The 22148-nt window shown below is 40.1% G+C and overlaps 1 protein-coding gene across 9 annotated transcripts in view; it reads right to left on the reverse strand.

Moving 5' to 3' along the window:
* DLG2 (discs large MAGUK scaffold protein 2) overlaps window positions 1-22146 on the reverse strand; it is a 1468504-nt gene extending 1446358 nt beyond the window's left edge. For 3 of the 9 annotated variants that reach the window (XM_073336088.2, XM_073336097.2, XM_073336081.2), the window contains exon 1: window positions 20262-22131. In XM_073336088.2, the coding sequence (XP_073192189.1) occupies window positions 20262-20280 (19 nt within the window). In that variant the 5' untranslated portion in view covers window positions 20281-22131. Of the gene's footprint in view, window positions 1-20261 lie in introns of all 9 variants that reach the window. The other 6 variants (XM_073336168.2, XM_073336158.2, XM_073336107.2 and 3 more) reach the window with 3 other exon arrangements.
* Between the last annotated feature and the right edge of the window lie 2 nt (window positions 22147-22148).

Genomic DNA, 22148 nt, shown 5'->3' on the forward strand with positions numbered 1-22148 from the left:
ACATACTTTGAAGTGATACAGTTTTGTTGATTTGTCACCTTGGGCCTGATCCTACAGTATTTACAGGATAGCAGGATTGGACTTTGCTTCCCCTCTACAGACTTGTGTATAAACAAACCTTGTATCACTTGAGTTATACTGGGGTACTTCAAGCAGTACAACCCTCTCCCCCCTCCCCCACAGTGTGGAGTCAATTACATTGTCATAAAAGTACTTTATACCATGAGAGTTTATTCCTTTACAGAAAGGAATGTAGGCACTTTAATACCAATATAACTGCTTCAACATTAGGGCTTTCACCAGCATAATTATTTCTGTTAAAAAAGTCACACCCCCTAACCAACATAGTACAGCCATTTCATGTGTATATAGAGGCAAAATAAAAAAAACTTTTTTGATTTTTTGAGAGATTAATTCATACTACAGGAGCAAGTAAGGTTGCCAATTTTGGTTGGATGTATTCCTGGAGGTTTCATCACATGACAATCTTTAATTAAAAGATGAATCATTAATTCCCGGAGACTCCAGGACAATCCTGAAGGATTGGTAACCCTAGGAGCAAGATGCAGTTAATTCAAACTCAGTCTCAGAGGGTAAGTGTACACCTCAAAAAAAACAACAAAAACCCGTAGCAGTGAGTCTCAGAGCCTAGGTCAACTGAGTAAGCCTTGTGGGACCGGCACTGAGGGGGCTAAAAATAACAGTGTAGATGTTTGGGTTCAGGCTGGAGACCGGGCAGCCTATGAGGCCCTCCATCCTTGCTGAGGTTCAAAGCCCAAAGCCCAAACATCTACACTGCTACTTTTAGCCCTGCAGCATGAGCCCCACGAGACTGACTCAGTTGACCTGGGCTCTGAGACTCACTGCCATGGGACTTTTTTTGCTGTGTAGACTTACCCAGAAAGACTCTACTCAGGGTATGTCTTCACTGCAATGTTAGCCGAGGGCTAGTAGGATTCGAGTCTGCTGAACACGGGTTTGTAAGCCCAGGGCTTCAGCGTCCACACTTATTGGTGACCCTAGGTTTATTATTTCTGGACCCAGGTCCCAAACCCAGGCTCCAGCATCCACACTTACAGGATGCAGACCCAAGTCAAACCACCATATCAGTCTTCCTAGCACAGTCCCCAGCTGTAGCCACTTGAGAACCTTGGTTTGTGGTGCAGTATAGGATAAACTTGACTGTCTATCCCACACATGACAGCCGACCAAACCACATTTTGAGTCTGCGTGCTCCTGGCAACCAGGGCCAGCAAGATGGAGGAGTCACCATTCCAAGAGCTTCTCTTGCTTGGCCTTTCACTCTTGTTTCAGGAAATGTGCAGAGGATCCATGAAAAGCTGGTGGACACACTGGTAGCCTTCTCTGACCTACTGAAAGCACCTGATGGAAGAGGAGGAAGATACAGACGTGGAAGACTTGAACTGGCTGATGCTGCTCATGACCCTCAGTATAGCTGCTGATGCCCCCTAAATAGATCAGTGTTTCTGGTGAAAGGTCGCAAACACAGATGGGCGGGAACATATCATACAAAACCGGGATGAGCAACAGTGGGTCCAGAACTTTTGCATGAAGAAAGCTACATTTCTGGAGCTTTGTAAGCAGCTTCCCCAATCCTCCAGCATCAAGATACGTGCATGAAGATGGTCATACCAATTCAGAAGTGGGTTGCTATAACCGTCTAGAAGCTGGCTACCCCAGGCTGCTACCAGTCTGTTGCTAACCTGTTTGGTATTGGAAAGCCAATTGTGGTGGTGGAGGTTTCTGAGGCAATCAAGCATGTGATGGTGGGCATAAGCAATAGTCCTGAACTAATTCCTGGTTTTGAGAGAATGGGATTTCCAACTGTGCTGGAGCCATTGATGGGACTCATGTGCCCATAATTTGCCCTCCTCAAGGAGCATGAGAACATAAACTTCAAAGGGTACTACTCCATTGTTATGAAGGCCCTTGTGGATCACAGAGGCCAATTTATGGATGTCAACGTGGGCTGCACAGGAAAAGTTCACGATTTCAGGGTTTTCTGCCAATCAGGAATCTACATTCATAGACAGGAACACTATTTCCATCATACAACATTGTTCATAAATATAGTTACTGTCCCCCCTGCTATTTGGGGGTGGGACCCCATATATCCCATTTTGCCCTGGCTTATGAAACCACAGCATGATATGAGAGGGCCTGGCAAAAGAAGGTTTAATCACACATTCAGCAGGTACAGAATGGTGGTTGAATGTGCATTTGACAGACTAAAATTTTGCTGGGCTGTCTACAGACCCATTGGCTTCCAGTGTCATCAATGCTGTCCACATTATTGTGACTTACTGCACTCTTAACAATCTTTGTGAAGGCAAAGGTGATCCATTTGCCCTTAATGGACTTATGACAGTAATGGATTGCTGGATCTGCACACTCAACCAGAAAATGCACCTATTACAGCTGGAGCAGGATGCACCCGAGCAACAGAAATCAGGTATGCTCTGTGCTCCCACATTATGTGCTTGCATAGGTGAACGAAAGAGGGAGAATAGTACTCTTATGAATGTTTTTGTACAATGTTTACAGTAAATGACATAGTCACATCATACAATGAAATAGGTTGATTGTCATACATTTATTTATAGATGAGATGACTGCTTATGAAATGGGGAGCAGGCATGTGGCAAAAACTATGTGGTTACCGTACGCATTTATGTAAATAAATGTATTGAGAAATTGTGTTTAACTTTAGATACAACTTCCCAATAGTCCATGATCATGTGTTTATCTTTATTATATGAAATACACATTATATGATGTGATGCTTTCTTAATTTCTTAAATAAACTTTCTTAATAAAATAAAAGCCTTTATTTGTGACCATAGATGTTTTACAAAAAACACAGTACTAAACCATTGCCAGGCAGTCCAGCTGCCATTAGCACACCAAAACACCAGTAATAAACCAGTATCAAAACCATTAATAAAACAAAGTGCATAAACCAAACACTGAACAGTGCAAACAGCAAAACTAGTGTCAACAAATACATCCCCTAATGTTGTGTGTCCCTTGGTCCCCCATTCTCCTTTCCCTTTCTTGCACTTTTAGTGTACACTTGGCACCACTGCCCATGGCTGGAGGTCTGCAGAGGATTGAAGCCTGCAGACAGGGCTGAAGCACGGAGGGGATACATTTGCCCTGTCCAGATGCTGCTACGTCCTGGTTGCATGGGCCAGCCAACCATGGAATTGTTCAAAGTGTTCCTGGGCTGCACATGGTACTGTGCATGGGACTCTGGATATAGCACAGATGCAACAGGAGCCTGTACTCTTGCAGCCATAATCAAAAGCAGCCTCTTGAACAGGTCTTTCTGCCGTGCTCTATCTTCCTTCCCCAGCCGATGTTCCTGCTTCAGAAACTGTGCTGCAAGCCTCCTCTCACGCCCTGCCATTTTGTCCTCTCTCTCTCTCTGCAGCCTGCCTGTGCCTTTCCACTCACCATGAATCCTTCTCCCTCTGGTATTGCACCTGTTTGTTGGCCCTGTTCAGAATGTCCAACCTAAATTCATCATGGAAACGATTCCACTTGGACCGGCCCATGACAGTTCTGAATTCCTAGGACCTGCTGGAGTGTGGCCACGCTGCTGAGGGGGAAGGACCAGCAGAGGTTGAAAGTCCTAAAAGCAGTCATCAAACAGTGCATTATTGTCTTAGTACTTCAGAACAGGTTCAGTGCATCCACAAAGAAGAGTGCCTTGTGGAACCCCAAGGCCAAAAAATGATACATTATAAAACTGAGATTCAGCACATTGTGAAGGGAACACTTCAGTTCCCAAAAGCTCCATGAACACAACTGTGTTTAATCCAATTGAAATATCCCAGTGCACAAACAATGGTAAATTAAAATTTACAATTGCTTCTTCTTCAAAAATTGCACACCACTTTTGATATTTGGGCGAGAGGGGGCATGGCTTACTATCTAAGCCTTCTCTATCCTTTCAGGAATTCCATATTCTGGAGGACATAAAACTGGAGGTTCCTGAACGGCAAAGGGACTTATTCCGAGCTGCTGGTAGCAAGCCAGTCATGTATGCCACAGAGGTTTTCAAACTCATGATGACTGCGCACCACATATACGAGTGAAGTGGGCTAGTGACCTACAGAGGTGAACCAGGAAAAAGAGCTCTTTCCCAAAAATTTGCCTACGTATCTGAAGTTCCTACTACCAAAGATTTGCAGCTATCAGCACTCAGAATTGGGTCAAAATTCATGGGGAAATCAAAAGGATGCTGTGTTAGTATCCACATGGATTACTGCCTCCCTATGGCTTCTGATGCAGCCTGCTGTGAATGCATCTACCCATGGACTACCTGTAAAACACACACAATTATGTGGACCCTCAAAGAACTACACAGCCATCCCCTTTCCCCACCAGCACATTTCTGGAATACATACAACCCCCTAGCTGTACTTTGGACATTGCTTTTGTCACCCATGAACTACATTTAGCCTTCCCAACACCCCACTGGACAGATTAGTGTTTACAGGCGGTTCCTTACATTGTGATGTGGCCAGGGTGGATAAAAATCAATGATTTTTTTAAAAAACATAAAAAAAATTGGATTTTTTTGATAAAATCCTTTTTGAGGAAAAAACCTATCGAAAGATAAAGATACAGTATAGTTCAAAGATATTTCGTCACGGAATAGGGATTATAAATTCTAATTCTATAGTATGAGACAATATATTCATGTAACGTTTAAGAAAGGTTTTCTAAATGAGTTCCAATAGTTCATGGATTAGGGACCCAATTTTATGGGGTTCCAGGGGCTTCTGTATAGATTATTTAGGTTAATCTTTCTATCTACCCAAAGGGACTCAGTGCTCAGGCTAGAAGATACCATCAGAGATGCTTAGTTTTGCAGTCCTCAAACTGTGGATTTGTGTCCCCAGAGATAACATACTAGTCAACAGCAAAAATGTTTTTAAATAAATAAATAAATAAATAATATATAGAGGTGAGAAATAACAGACCTTAACCCTATTGTCTCTCTGCAAATTTGTGTACACAGGGTCAATCCCTTACCTCTCTCTAAAAGTGCAAAGTTTCAAAAAGTTCAGTGAATAGAAGATTGTTGGGGATGGAATAGATCTGGACAAGGAGAAGAAGTCTGGAGATAAATGTGAGAAGGGAGGGACAGGCAGTAGAAACAAAAGTGAAACTGTTTGAGCAGCATATTCCTGAAGTCTTGAGGTCTTTCTGAGTGTAGCCTTCATTGATTTGAGATCTACCACACCATTCTCTCACTAAAAGGGAAAACCTATAATGGCAGCAGGCCATGAAAGAGACCCAGTTTAGGAATAAGAACCATTCAAGGAATATATGGTTGCTGATGATGTTTTAAAGAAAGTCACACCAGTGAACTGGTGGAAGTCACTTAAGCACTTGGATTCAGAGAGAGTTGAAGTGATAATCTCACTTTTAACAGCAGTAGTTTCTTCTGCTGGTGTGTAAAGAATATTTTCTTCCTTTGGACTAATTCATTCCAAATTGAGAAATTGTTTGGGACCTGAAAAAGCAGGAAAGCTTGTGGCTCCTCAGAGACTAACAAATCTGTTCGGGCATAAGCTTTCATGGGCTAAAACCCACTTCATCAGATGCATGGAGTGAAAAATATAGTAAGCAGAATATATATTATAGCACATGAAAAGATGGGAGTTGACTTAGCAAGTGGCGGGGGGTGTCAGTGCTAATGAGCCAATTCAATTAAGGTGAATGTGGCCTATTCTGAACAGTTGACAAAAAGGGGTGAATACCAAAGGAGGGAAAATTACTTTTGTAGTGCTAATGAGGCCAATGCAATCAAGGTGGCCCATTTCCAACAGCTGACAAGAAGGTGTGAGTATCAGCAGAGGAAAAATTACTTTTTGTAGTGACCCATCCACTCCCAGTCTTTATTCAGGCCTAATTTGATGGTGTCCAGTTTGCAAATTAATTCCAGTTCTGCAGTTTCTTGTTGGAGTCTGTTTTTGAAGTTTTTTTGTTGAAGAATTGCCACTTTTAAGTCTGTTGTTGAGTGTCCACGGAGATTGAAGAGTTCTCCTACTGGTTTTTGAATGTTACAATTCTTGATGTCTGATTTGTGTCCATTTATTCTTTTGTGTAGAGACTGTCCTGTCTGGGTTTTAGCCCATGAAAGCTTATGTCCAAATTAATTTGTTAATCTCTAAAGGTGCCACAAGGACTCCTCGTTGTTTTTGCTGATACAGACTAACACAGCTACCACTCTGAAAGCAGGAAAGCTTGTTTTTCTTTTCCAGATTATGAACAAACAGGAAAACGAAGGTGAAGACAACTGAGTAGCTGCAAAAGGCAGTATTTTAAGTTTCTCATGTTGACCTGGCTGACATAGTCGATTTAATTTTTGTTTTTGTTTTTTAAATATTTCATTTAACTATTTTAGTTCAAAACAATTTTAACAAAAACAAACCTGATTTTAAAAATCTTGAATGTTTAACTAACTTCAAAAATTAATATGCTTGTTTTGTTAAAATATTATATGTTTGCTGTTGAAGAAAAAAATCCAGAATACGTAACATTGTTGTTTTAGTTAAATAAAACAATTTAAATGTCTGTCTGGTGATGTTCTCCTCCTAATACAGCATATTATTAATGATTAACCTGTTGAATTGGAGATAGTTCACCTCCCAATGACTTCATAAATATCTGCTTCAATTACCTATGATAAATGAAATAACCAACCTTCATTCAATTTCTGATATAGCTGTAGAACTAATCTGAAAAGTTTTCAAAATAAATCACTTTAAAAATGTATAGTGTTTACCGTCTAAAAATGAAAAGTTTCAGAGTAGCAGCCATGTTAGTCTGTATCTGCAAAAAGAACAAGAGTACTTGTGGCACCTTAGAGACTAGCAAATTTATTAGACCATAAGCTTTCATGGGCTACAGCCCACTTCATTGGATGCATAGAATGGAACATATAGTAAGAATATATATAGAGAGATACAGAGAAGGTGGAAGTTGCCATACAAACTGTAAGAGGCTAATTAATTAAGATGAGCTATTATCAGCAGGAGAAAAAAACTTTTCTTGTGATAATCAAGATGGCCCATTTAGACAGTTGACAAGAAGGTGTGAGGATACTTAACATGAGGAAATAGATTACAATATGTGTAATGACCCAGACTGGGTCAAGATTAAACTCAATAAAATTATGGAGGAGATGGTATGATGGGATGACATGATTTTGGCAATTAATTGATCGTTAACTATTCATGGTAGATAGGCCCTGTCATAAATATAAAGGGAAGGGTAACCACCTTTCTGGCCACAGTGCTATAAAATCCCTCCTGGCCAGAGGCAAAACCCTTTCACCTGTAAAGGGTTAAGAAGCTAAGATAACCTCGCTGGCATCTGACCAAAATGACCAATGAGGAGACAAGTTACTTTCAAAGCTGGAGGCAGGGGGAACAAAGGCTCTGTCTGTCTGTGTGATGCTTTTGCCGGGAACAGATCAGGAATGCTCTTCAGGACTTCTGTTAAGTTAGTAAGTAATCTAGCTAGAAATGCATTAGATTTCCTTTTGTTACATGGCTGGTAAAATAGGTTGTACTGAATGGAATATATATTCCTGTGTTTTGTGTCTTTTTGTAACTTAAGGTTTTGCCTACAGGGATTCTCTATGTTTTGAATCTGATTACCCTGTAAGGTATTTATCATCCTGATTTTACAGAGGTGATTCTTTTACTTTTTCTTTAATTAAAATTCTTCTTTTAAGAACCTGATTGCTTTTTCATTGTTCTTAAGATCCAAAGTTTGCGTCTGTGTTCACCTATGCAAATTGGTGAGGATTTTTATCAAGCCTTCCCCAGGAAAGGGGGTGTAGGACTTGGGGAGATATTTTGGGGGGAAGATATCTCCAAGTGGGCTCTTTCCCTGTTCTTTGTTTAACACACTTGGTGGTGGCAGCATAGGGTTCAAGGACAAGGCAAAATTTGTACCTTGAAGAAGTTTTTAACCTAAGCTGGTAAGAATAAGCTTAGGGGGTCTTTCATGCAGGTCCCCATATCTATACCCTAGAGTTCAGAGTGGGGAAGGAACCTTGACAGGCCCAAAGGCCTGCGATGGGATGTTAGATGGGGTGGGATCTGAGCTACTGCAGAGAATTCTTTCCTCGGTATCTGGCTGGTGAGTCTTGCCCACATGCTCAGGGTTCAGCTGATCGCCATATTTGGTGTTGGGAAGGAATTTTCCCCCAGGGCGGATTGGAAGAGGCCCTGGGGGTTTTTCACCTTCCTCTGCAGCATGGGGTACGGGTCACTTGCTGGAGGATTCTCTGCACCTTGAAGTCTTTAAACCATGATTTGAGGACTTCAATAGCTCAGACATAGGTGAGAGGTTTATTGCAGGAATGGATGGGTGAGATTCTGTGGCCTGCATTGTGCAGGAGGTCAGACTAGATGATCATAATGGTCCCTTCTGACCTTAATATCTATGAGTCTATGAATCATGACAAAAAAAATTTCTCCAGCTGATAATAGCTCTTCTTAATTAATTAGCTTCTTACAGTTTGTAGGGCAACTTCCACCTTCTCTGTATCTATATATATATCTTCTTACTATATGTTCCATTCTATGCAACCGATGAAGTGGGCTGTAGCCCACGAAAGCTTATGCTCTAATAAATTTGTTAGTCACTAAGGTGCCACAAGTACTTCTGTTCTTAAAAATGAAAACTACGTCTATCTCTGAGTTGTGAAGAGTATGTATTAAGGTTATAACAACCAACAAGAATGCACTTTTATGTAGAAATCCATGATTAAATCGAGTCTTTCTGACTAGTGATTTAAATCAATTTGATCAAATTTAAATCAATTTGATTTAAATCAAAACCACCCGGGGTGTGGCCAATTTGTATGCCATGCCATACTAAAAGGGAGGGTTCTTAGTTTAAATACCCTGGCACATCTTTGTAATAATGTGTGAGTTTCTTGTGAAAAAATAAGTTTAAAGGCTTGTTTCACTGTTGTTTGAGCTTCCCGGTCTCCACTTTGAATTCCACATGGTGAGGAAGAGGGGTAATGTCAAGGTGCTGGTGTGCAATCCGCCATTAGCAGATACACATTGCTGCCAGCAGCTTGTAATAAATTTTACATTGGGGCATAAGCTGGAAATCCGTCCCACCCCATATTAACAATAACCAACATGGAGCCAGACATTTACCAGGTTCAGGGGCTGCTTTTGATTCTTACATTGCTGCTGCCAGTTTCACAGCAGGCTGTTCCTGCAGCAGAGAGCATCAAAAAGCTCCTCCAAATAGGGCCCCAGGATATGCTGCAGCTGCTCTGGCAGCAAAGCCTACTTAGGCACCAATGTGAACACAAGAGTCACTTCAGAAGCCTGATCCAGTGCCTGTTGGCTCCCCTCTAGTCCTACATTAGATTCTGGAGTCAGAATCCTGGCTGACAAGGTTATCATTAACCGCTGCTGGCTCAGTGCTCAGCGTAGTGCCCAGCACCCATTCAACATCCTTGTAAAAGAAGCAGGTGTGGTTCTCATTCCTGGCTTTCAGGTAGTTGGTCTTGAGCCACTTAATCCACTCCCAGGCCTGAGTCAAACAGAATTGTGTGTAGATGGAAGGGGGTTTTGGTTTGATCCTGAGTCTGAGCCTTGTCTTACACTGCAGTGTAGACATACCCTTACACAACTTCCCCAAACAGGATGTGTTGAGTCATAATATAATCAACCAGAGACAAGACAGGAACATTACATTATTAGAACAAACTATTATCGGCTGAGCAGTGATGCTGAAAGCAAGTCCATGGTTACCTAGCAATTTCTGAGAGCTGAATAACCCCTTCAGAGCATTGCAAAGCTATACAAGACAGCATCAGAGTTTGTGAAGTAAGAGATTTTCAGGACACAAAATGCTCAAAAGAATACTCATTTAAAGAAGATGTAATAGATCATTTTGTCATCATTTTAATAAAAGCAGTAAGCTTCTTTCTTCCCCAATAATTTTAAATCTGAACTCAAACAACTTATAAAGAAAAGTTGCTTTGTAAAATAAATTTTCAAAAGTACAGTGAACATTTAACAAATAACATTATGATATACAAACTATATGGGAATTGCTTCACTGACCACTGCTTCTTCTGGGGTGAGACAGCATGATACAGAACAGTTTAGAACAGAATGTGAAATACACTAGATCCAGCTGAAACTGCAGGGGGAAATTTAGACAGTCAGAACATGATTTCCCAAATTACAATTTAGCTAGGATATCAAGAGTGAAACCTGGTCTCTTTGAAGTTAATGGCAAAACTCCCATTAATTTCAACAGGGCCAGGATTTTACCCCAAGCTACTTGTGAAAAGTGACACAGGAACTTTAATGACTACTCATGGACAGGCCTTGATTTTATGACTCATTTGAGAAGTGACACTTCTAAAAACACAATGCACCCTAACATGTCACTGGGATGTTGGTTCAGCAGTGCTGACTTAGAATCCTACTTCATCCCCACCTCTAACTATGGCTACTCCTAAGTGTTCCCTGAAAATGTCCCTTTCAAATAATGACCAGCCCCAATCTACTATTGGTGTAATGTGAGAGTATCATAGTTTCAGGGTTATATGGCTGCCAGCACTAATTTACTTAGAGATGTAGTTTTTAATTTACCTTAATGTCTCATTTTTCAAATTGCATCTGCCTATATTAGCATGAGGGGTCTTGGTTAATTTCAGACATCTGAGGGATTTTTTTATTAAATAAGTTAGAATGCATGTTAACACATACCAGGTGAAATTTCTTCCAAGAGAACCAGAATCAGAAAATGTTGGACAGCAAAGTTGCTATATAATAATTCCTAGATTTTAAGTGAAATTTTGGAAGAAACAAGGAGAATGGGAAACAAAGAGAACACATGGACAGAAAGGGAATGGGTAAGACTTTAAGTAATTTGGGACACTTTTTAAAGGAAAATGTATTAAAAACAACTCTGGAACTTGGAGACTTCAGACGACAAGTGAAAATGAGTCCGAGGTTTCAGCAAACATTGGTCCACATCTCAAATGTTTCAAGACCACCTGATTTGATGCAATTCACCATCTCTGCTCAGGAGAGACCCAGATTTGGAGTAACAAGGTGTTGTCAATCAAATGGAGGTTAATATGCAATTTGTGTGAGAAACTTGCATAACACCTAATTGCACTATTCCCTGAATCAAGCCAGTACTATTGACTGTTCATTTCATATACCCTAGTTTTCACAAACAGAAAACAGGCTAATAAGGAGGTGCAAGACAGAATAATATATGCATCACACGGTACAGTGTTCTGCATTAAAAAGACCTGAAAAAAATCTGAATTAGATTATTTTTTAAAACCATAACTTTCAAACTTGCAGGTAGAAGCCAGTTTATTTGCTCAATAAAACAACTAGCATTCAGAAGGAATACAGGGGGGGAAATGTCTTTAATATTTACTCTTTCGCACATTGGATGGTACAAGTTACAAGCTATAATCAAGCATCAAAACACCTGAGAACAGTGGGTAAAAGGCTGATAACTGGGAGAAACATACCCAGAACAGGAGTCAGTGTGGTCTAGCGGACTGCACAAATGAACTGGGAAATAGCAAATGTGCAACTTTATGCTAGCCACAAAAACATCCCTGTGTCTCAGTCTCTTCTTCTGTACAATGGGATGTTACTCAACTACCCAGAAGAGGCAACATAAGGATTGATATATATGTTTATAACCCTTCAAAGAGTGGGTGAATAATGAAAGTGCTATTTATTATAGAACGTGATGAGCACTAACATCACCTCAAGATATGAGAGATGATGATGTTTTAAAACAATATGCACTGAGAACAGGTAAAACAGGTAGATTGGTCAACCTCTAATCTGGCCTGCTAGGAAAAAAGGAACAAATGAACAGCAGTATCTGTTACACACATAGGTCTACAAAGAATTGGCAGACAGGCTTATATCTATGGCTTCTATCACCAAGAAATGAATAGTGAGAGATGAAGAGCATTTCAGTAGCTTTCCACTGTACCTTTTACGTCTAAATTTATACGAAACAAAATCTAACATTGCCATAACACAGACATGCTTACAGAATTCTGAGTATTGCTTTCTTTTATAAATGTTGCTTTGTAAATAATAGGTACTATTTAACATAAATCCAGGAATATCTTTAATATTTTTATGTGATTCAATGAAGGCTTGGCTGCAATCCATTCTCAGTAAGAGATATGGTCTCATTGCCTAGCAAGAGACACAATGTGTAACCAGCATGTATGAAAAGTTAGCTCTCCACAAAATTTGAATTTAGGAAATATTTACTTGTGACATAACCTTCATCTGAATCTTGTTACTGTCCTCAGATATGCAGATGTATATCACCCCGTATCCTCTTTAAAAAATTGCTCTACAGGTACAGCAGCAAATTTTACAGGACCAAACAGCACCATATGTTCTTGTATATTAAGGCAAAAATCAAGAACCCAGATGCCAAGCAAAACTCTACTAGTTTCACATAAGCTTATCAGGAGGTCCAAGTGATGAGGAAAGGCAGCTGTGCATTATCCTCCTTTCACACACCATCACATAGTTGTTGCAATCTCTGTACAACTACTATAGGTACTCCAAATAGTATGCTGCAAAAAGATGGAGTGAGCCAACTCAGGGGAGCAGTTGTAGAACAGCAGCCGTATGCAGTACATTCACATTTAAAGCTGATGCAATTAACACAGCTAAATGCCATGTAAGCAAAGTTGCTCTGACTATCATTAGCTTTAGTAGCACACTCTATGTGTGACATGAATACAGACAGGTGGAGTGAGCTAAATGCAGCATGGCCTAGGAGAGAGAGATGTTATCAGTGCAGAGAGGGAAGTCATGACCCCTACAAAGAGGGAAACTGGCAGATAGAAATCAGTGACTTTCCAGAGTCTTCCAACCAATGCATGTTTTTGTTGACACATCAGCTATTCCGTGCTACCACAAGCCCTATCCTGGGTGAATGTAACAGAGCTCTGTGAGACCAGAAAATGAAAGTCTTTCCTTGAAAGGTTTTACCTTGCTTCTTTGTGAAGAAAGGTGAGAATGTGGCCACACAGATTTAGAAAGGAATATTCTACTTATCTTCAGTCTAAGGCTGATCATAACTATGCACACAATTGAAATGGGGATTAAAAATTCAAATAATAGTTCTTCCTATAGAAGTGTGGCTCATGGTCCCACGGTTAAGGTTTTGCACTTAAAGCGGGGATTCATCCACTTTGTCTTGGAGTACTGAACTATTTTTTCTGAGAATTTACAAGAACATTAGTTAGCTAATGGGTTAATAAGTTTTAAAAATGGGTCCTTTACGTAATTTAGCATCAAGCCTGTTTCTTTCTCCTGAATTATCTTAAGGGAATAATGCAGATGCTTCTAACTTCCCCTTATAGTTAAAACTCACAGAAATATTTTGCACATGCTACTTTTGAAATAGTTTTTTGTAGAGTTAATAATATTTTTTCCCTGCTATTGTTCACTGCTGAAAGTTTCTTCTTCAGCAGGGGCTGACAAACATTATAATAGAGAGAATTCCACATAGCGCTACCTCCTTTCAAAAAAGGTTGCCATATTCCATGAGGACCTTCCCTCTTATCCCATGTCAGCTTGCTTTGCTTAAGAGCCTTTGGTGAGGGACCTTGTCAAAGGCTTTCTGAAAATCTAAGTACACTACATACACTTGATCACCCTTGTCCACATGTTAGTTGACCCCCTCAAAGAATTCTAGTAGATTGGTAAGGCAGGATTTCCCTTTACAAAAACCATGTTGATTCTTCCCCAACAAAACGTATTCATCTATGTGTCTGATAATTCTGTTCTTTATTATAGTTTCAACCAGTATGCCCGGTCCTGAAGTTAGGCCTGTAATTACCGGGATCACCTCTGGAGCCTTTTTTAAAAATTGGTATCACATTAGCTATCCTCCAATCATCTGGTACAGAAGCAGATTTAAATGATAGTAGTAGTTCTTCAATTTCACATTTGAGTTCCTTCAGAACTCTTGGGTGAATGCCAACTGGTCCTGGTGATTTACTACTGTGTAATTTATCAATTTAGCAAAGTCAGTACAAACTAAAATTTCATACAGGCGACTTTTTTATACAGTTCTATATACTATACACTGAAATGTAAGTACAATATTTATATTCCAATTGATTTATTTTATAATTACAAAGTAAGCAATTTTTCAGTAATAGTGTGCTGTGACACTTCTGTATTTTTAAGTCTGATTTTGTAAGCAAGTAGTTTTTAAGTGAGGTGAAACTTGGGGTACACAAGACAAATCAAACTCCTGAAAGGGGTACAGTAGTCTGGAAAGGTTGCGAGCCACTGAACTAAAGCACAGAAAGTTTAAGTGACATGTCACAAAGCAAAACAATGGCCAAGCTGGGAAAAGTCCTTAAATCTCCTAACTCCCAGTCCAGTGCCTACTTCGATTAGGCTGCTTCCCAGTATGAATTTATGTAACAAATATTTGTTATATACTACTTCTACTTCTGCAGTCCTTCTATACACAGAACTTCTTATTGATAGTAGTAGCTTCTGTCACTGAAAAACTACAGGATTGGAAAGAGATTAGTCATGCTAGTAGCCAATGATTTAAATTGAAGAGTCTGAAAAGGTTAATATAAAAATTTGCTGCCACATGTTTAACTCCCACAAAACTGAAATTGCTCTTATTGTAGTCACAACCTCTGATCCTAACCATCAGCTTTGCACTGCTCCTTGTCAATTTCACAGTAGAAAGTGACAGTCAATTTAATAGAACTTGGTGTGAAAAATGGGGCTTCATGCCTGCACGTCATTTGACAAAAATACATTCTAGAACGTTTCAGCAACTAAAAGGACAGCAAAAACTTTAGACAGTACATATGTGGGATCAGCATTTTGTTAAAGGTGAAAAGGAACTACCAAAATCCATTACTTCAGTATGTACTTGATTCCCCACTCACAAGGTTAAGAGGAGCATTTACACCACTAAAAACACAATTTTCAAACCTGGGTGCCTAATGTTAGGATTCTAAATACATATTTTAGATATCTAAATAGAACTAGCCAGATTTGTAAAGATGCAGATCCCCGCAACTCCAAATGAATTCAATGGCAGCTGACATTCTCAGCACTTCTGAAAACCAGACTACTTCTATTTAGATATCTATAATATGTATTTAAAAGCCTAACTTTAGGCAATCAGGTATGAAAATTTTAAAGTTCAACATTTCTTTTTAGCTCTCTTCTTCTCCACTGATGTCATGTCACAGGCCAGCAATGCTATGTGTTGTTCCACCAAAACATTCATCATTTAATGATGTCATCATTACCAGTAGGCTCTGCTTTAGCACACTGGAGACTCATGTGTGCTCATATTAAATCCTTTTTTATTGATTTGTTTAATATGGCATGTCTTAGAAAGTGTTTTATATATCATCATAGAAAATTTGAAAAAATGTACATGGAAAACAAAATTTATTTACAAGAGCACCTGTGAACTGGCTACATGATAAAGCAGGCTATTTCAATAGCTGTGATGTCACAGAAAGAAGCAATTGAGTTATGTTTCATGCTTTTATTCTATTTTGTAAATATATCGAAAGATCAGGCAAATACAAAAATAAATATAGGCCCTCATCGCTTGCAGGAGCCAACTGATGTGACCTTGGGGGACTCCAAAAGGAATTTGAAAAGCTGACTTTAGTTTCTGTGCTAAATGTTTCCATAGTCTAATGAGGAAGTATATTATTTTGTCATTAAGATATACCATAACACCAGCATTATCTCATTGTTTGGGATAGCAATGGGTAGTATACATTGGTATATAGCATCTTTGCTTCATACCTATCTCTTTATTTCTAGTTTATGTTTGCTAAAGTGTAGTATGCAATAAAGGAAAGGAGTGTGTTTATTCACTTAATAAGCTTGTGCAATCATAGTGTCTAAAGTGTGATGTCCAACAAATAAACGTGACGGTAGTAAAGAGTATTTGATTTGATTTTAATTTTGTTAAAGTGTATTTAGAGCCAGTGAAAGGTGAGGAATTGAAAACCCCAGAGACTGAAGTCATTGGAACAGTTACAGCAGTGCAAATATCCCTAAAATGCCTCATCTTTGCTGAAGGAAGCACCTGAAGTAGTGAAAGGATACTTCAGGCTCATTTCAGTCACTGGTCTCTTTGTTGAGACTGACAGCAAGGGTGCCAACTGGGTGTTCTTAACCATGTGGACATTTATCTCCTTATGGAGTGGACTGAGACCACCAACTCATTTCACTCAAGCCATCAGACAATCATATACTGGCATAAACTGGATTAGAACCAATGGCAGGCTTGCCTTATTTCACACCCAGAAAACACCCGTTTGTTATTCAGATATTTTAATTAAGTATTTTTACTGACTACAAATAGCCTAAACTTTTCACGTTAGCTGAATTGGCCAATAAGACTAGTTTTGAAAAGGAAAAGCCAGTCCTGTAATGCTTACCTGCTTTAAACAGGTAAGGCAAGGCATAGAAGTCCGTCAGGATTTGTGTGATGTTTGCAGTCTAATGGTGAAAAAGGAGCATTCCCTCCAAAATAAAATTTCTAACATATTCCTTGCTCTTTAAAGGGGGACACAACTGGAAAGTAACTACAGTAACTCCTCACTTAAAGTCGTCCTGTTAACGTTGTTAAGTTGCTGATCAATTAGAAAACATGCTCCTTTAAAGTTGCGCAATGCTCCCTTATAATGTCGTTTGGCAGCTGCCTGCTTTGTCCACTGCTTGCAGGAACAGCAGCCCGTTGGAGCTAGCTGGTGGGGGCTTGGAACCAGGGTGGACCGGCAGCCCCCCATCAGCTCCCCATTCCCCTAAGTTCCCTGTGCAGCAGCCAGCCAGCAGGTTATCAATTGCCAGCAGTTCAGCTGACCCTCCCCCCACTGTCATGTGCTGCTCCTGCCCTTTGCCTTGGAGCTGCTCCCCGCAGCCTCCTGCTTGCTGTACGGGGGTGGGGGGGGGTCAGGGTGTCCCCCTCCCCCCTGCTCCTGCACCCCGCTTACCCCATTTCCATAGAGCAGAGGGGGACACAACAGGGCTCAGGCTAGAAGGAGCTTCCTGGCAGCAGCTTCTGTCTCAACTTGCTGATCTACTTAAAAAGGCAGTGTACTTAAAGGGGCAATGCGCATCTCTCTCCCTCTCACACACGGTGTGTATTTCTGTCTGCCATGCTGTCTCCCCACCCTCCATTCATGCTGCCTTGTATAGTGTGAGGCTACATTAACAACAATGGGTTAACTCTTGAGGGCTCAGCCGATTGCTAGTTCATCATTTAGCAGTAAGGCATTCCCTGGGAAATATCCCACCCTCTGACTTCACTACCTTAACCAAGCTCCACAATCATCATCGCTGTGTACCAGTATTAAATTGTTTGTTTAAAACTTATACTGTGTGTGTGTAAACACATACACACACACACACTATATATATATATATATATATATATATATATATATATATATATATATATATATATATATAATATAGTCTTTTGTCTGGTGAAAAAAATTTCCCTGGAACCTAGCCCCCACTATTTACATTAATTCTTATGGGGAAATTGGATTCACTTAACATCATTTCACTTAAAGTCGCATTTTTCAGGAACAAAACTACAACACTAAGTGAGGAATTACTGTAGTTTCAAATAATTCAATGTTCTGATGCAGCCTCCTGATAACAGAATGTCAGGATTTTGAATTGTTTTGTTTTTAAATGTGTACCGTTTTTTCTGCTCATCTGATGATTTTTGAAGGATATTTTGGTTAAACTCAAGACCAGCATAATGCATGTTAGGATCACCCCTCTCCCTGCCCTCTCTGTGCGCGTATCTCCCTGCTAACTCCTTCACTTTCCGTAGTACCGCTGCTGCTGCTGCCACCAGGACACAAACGCTTTCAGAGGCTGGGGAAAGTACACACACGTGTTTTCTGCTGTTATCTGCTGGGGAAGACAGTAGATATGGGCTCCTTACTGCATAAGACCAGAAATGAAACTGATTGTCAATAAAACAGTGAAAGGCATAAAGCAAAACAAACTGCAAAACTTGAGGGGAAAAAAACCCTCATTTTCCCCCCATTATTACTTGTAAATGGAAGTGAGATGTTCACGTTGATAGCATCCCTTTAATTACATTTTGTGAGAGTAAGCCTATTACAGACTATAAATTTAAGTAACTCAAAACCAGTAAATAAAGTAGCTGATTCACTAACATTTTTCAATCCCCTTCTGTACATATGTAATCACATTTTAATAACAGCTTTTAATATTTAAATACAAATATCTTCACACTGACAGCTCTAATACACTAATTGATATGAGAGGCTAAATTGTGCCAAAGGAGCCATTTTGCTCTACCAACTGCACATTTTAAAATTTTCAAAATATATGTTCTTACAGTAGACTGGTAAAAATTATAGTGTAAGAACTACATTAAAAATCTGAGTTAGGCTGTCTTGAAACAGAGACAGGAAATATATAGATTCTGAGATTTTTAAGGTCAGAAGGGATCATTATGATCAACTACTCTGATCTGAGTAACACAGACAATGGAATTTCACTCAGTAATTCCAGCATCAAATGGGTATCTTGTGATTGAGCTACAGTTCAACATCCAATTCCGAAAGGCATCCATACAGAAAAATGTACAATTCAAAGTTAAAGCTTTATCTTTCAAATGGCACTTAACTCACCTGTTGTGAACAAGTATAATATGTAAGCCTCATAGTGGAGTAAGATGACGTGTTCACAGCACAACAGGATGACTTAAAGGGCCATTATGAGGGGGTTATTTTCCTCCATAAATATTCCCATGTTTACTACGGTTAATTAAAAATAATTAACTAAATTGGTGACTAATATTATTTATTAAATCATTATACCGTTTTGATATTTTGTTTCTATTCTGCAATGTCTACAATATGATCAAAGTAAAACTTTAAGTGGAATTTTTATATAAACCTTCATAATAATCTGTTTGGTTTTACAATTATTTACATCAGAAATTTTGAATCATGGACCAGAGGTAGAAGAAGCTATTTTTGTGAAAGAAATTAATTTTGAGTTATACTGAAGTTAGCTGTGTCCATATTTTACTAATATCTCTCACTTTAGTTCTTTATTCCACACATTGGCTGTGCCATGTCAAGAGCCTTAAGTTCTAGACAGGTGATCTGCATGAGAACAGTTATTTGCCATTCTTTATTTTATCTGCACATTTTGTAATCTAAACTAACATGTTAAATTACTGTCCTGTGTTTGCAAGACACAGAGAAACATTTACAGCATAAAAGTTTTTGGAGTAATCATAAGTATTTACCAACAATTGCTAGCATGATCACTGTAAACTGCACTTTACCAAAGCTGTGTCTAAATCCAGTGTAGTCACAAAGTGTTAAATATTTATATGAGGGAGATAAGACACTCATATTCTGAGACCAACACAGCTACATCAACACAGCAAACAAGTATTTATGTAGTGAACCTAAAAGTATAAGAGGCAAAACATGGTGCTGTTTTTTTAAAACACAACTTTGCTACAGTTATTAAAGTAATATAACCTTTTATATCCGAACATGCAGAAACCCCAAAGCTTGTTAAAATCATGTAGCTCTCATAATTAAAAACATTTTTGGATAACACAAAGGTTGAAACTTTTACTGACAAAGTGCACTGAAATGAGTTTTTACATTTATTTTTACTGCTACTGCTGGTGGAGTTACCTGCTGTATGTTTCAAGAAAAGGTATTGGGTTAAACTTTTTTAAAAAACAAATCTTACTAATGTTACAGCCACCACCTTAGAATATTAAAACAAATATTTTATGGCTTACTTTCCGCTATTTATGCTCTGTTTCTATTGGAATTATTTGAGATACATAATTTAATTTAAAACCCTCTCTTGGCCATGGTTTTAAGTTTTGTAAAGGCTGATTTTTACAAAACATACTATCAAGATCAAATATGACATGACAAATCTTAAAACATTCTACTAAATGTGTGAGGGTTTTTTTTAACTACAATTGTAAATGCATAAATTGTTTCCCTCCCTGCAAAAGAAAAACAAATCACTCCCCCACTGAAATGCTTTTACATTTAAAATTGCAAGTACTAGACATCTACAACCTAGAAAACATAGATGTAAAATGAGATAGGAAACTTCATAGCCCACCTTTCTTCTTGACTGGCATTCTTGGTCTTACTTCTGGTACTGGATGCAAGTGCTTATTTACTGGTATCAATGATGTCCCACTGGGATCGCCTTGTGAGCTCAGGAAGTAGGTATTTATTCAGATCACTTAAGCAGTTCAGTTAGGAAATACTGCTTCAGTCTTGCTTTTCTAGCTGTACTCACTATTTCCTCCAGTTAAACTACCAGTGCCTCCCACAGAATAAGAAAAAAAGAAGAAAAAAGAAGAATTTTGAATTTTCCAAGAGTGGTTTTCAATATCTGTAAAATATTTTTCAATCTATAAAAATACAAGAGAAAATGCTCCTTGACATATAAAACCCTATTATAACTCCTCTTCTGGCAGCAAAAGTTTGTCAGTTAAACAACTTTATGTAAGACAATTAAGGCACAGTCCATCTCTAGGCAGCTGTCTTAATATTCCACCTGAACAAGTTCAAAGCCATCTGAGTTTCAGGACAAAAATTCCCAAATAATCCAAATAAATTTCTGGGGGAAAACAAAAGCAATCCAGAATAATTGTATAAACTCCTTTCACTGGAACTTGGGTGAATTTTGCTAGTTATGTATAGCTGTACTGGGTGCATACACAGCAGACTAAAAAGGTCCCTTTTTTCCTCACTGCACAAATGCTTTCAAATCTCACACTCTTACCCAATAGAAGTCACTCCTCAGTCACTTTCATTTTTATTCTCTCCACCCAGCCTTATGGTCTTTAATGTCCCTCTGATCCTCCCATGTATTAAAAGAGAGGATTGAAAAGTAGGAAAGCAATCCCTTGAAAGGGAATTATTAAAGTGACCGTGCTGCTCACTGGGCACTTTGGCAGAGCAGCTTGCTTTATTCTGGAGCCGTTTACTTCATGCCATTTCTTTCCTTGCAAAGCAGCTGCCTCATGAAGGAGGAGCAGAGAGGGTTTGGAGCAGAGCTTCACAAAAGGTTAATTTTCAGAAATCCTGCAGTATCAGTGGAATAAAAAAGCAAGCCATGAAATGAGTCCACAGTTTCCCCACACACACGGGCGCAGCTGCTTGGCCTCAGTATAAGCCCTTCTCTCCCCCTTTTTCTGCAGAAAAGAGTTGCATTTCACCCATCTAGATTGTTAAGAAAGGTATGAAAATGTCATGCAGCCTCCAAGTGTTTCCCTGCATGCATGAGGAGCCGTGGTGCACGTTACATAACCCTGCTTTGCATTTATCTTCTAGGAGAGATGGACACTGTGTTTGGGGGCTGTTCTGTTCTACTCTTTAACGTTCACCATTCAGACCCGGGCCTCTCTCTCTCTCTCTCTCTGTTTCCCACCACACAGATAGATCTTTTCCCCCGTCCTCTTCCGTCTGTCCCGGGGACGGTCCGTGCAGGGCGGGCCCGCTGGGTTCTGGGCTGCGGCGCAGCGAGGTGAGGGGGGAGCCGGGCAGGCTGGAGAGAGGCGGGGGGAGAGTGCGGGGCCGGGCAGGGGCTGGAGGACGAGGAAGCCGTGGGGAGGGGGGCAGGGAGCTGGCAGGTGGCTAAGCGAGGCTGGGCGCCGCTGGAGGCTGGGCGCGAGGGACCCGCAGGCAGCACCTAGGAGGATGCTGAAGCCTGGGGCAGGCCTGGAGCGGCCGCTGCCTCCGCCCGGGTCAGCCGGTTACCCCCAGGGCTGAGGGGCCCCCATTGAGGGCACGGCTAGGGGGAGTCTCCGCGTCTGCAGCTGCCGGGTCCCCGCTCAGCCCCGTCTCCATGGACGAGCCGCCGATGCCGTCGCTATCCTCCTCCCCTAGCAACAAGAACCGGGCCCAGCACCGATCCCGCCCCCCCTCCAACTCCGTGGCCAATCAGGAGTAGCTATGCTGGACCTTCGGGCCCGCCCAATCATCGACGCCTTCCGAG

The sequence above is a fragment of the Lepidochelys kempii genome, chromosome 1, assembly GCF_965140285.1.
Source record: "Lepidochelys kempii isolate rLepKem1 chromosome 1, rLepKem1.hap1, whole genome shotgun sequence".
In the NCBI taxonomy this organism is placed as follows: domain Eukaryota; kingdom Metazoa; phylum Chordata; order Testudines; family Cheloniidae; genus Lepidochelys; species Lepidochelys kempii.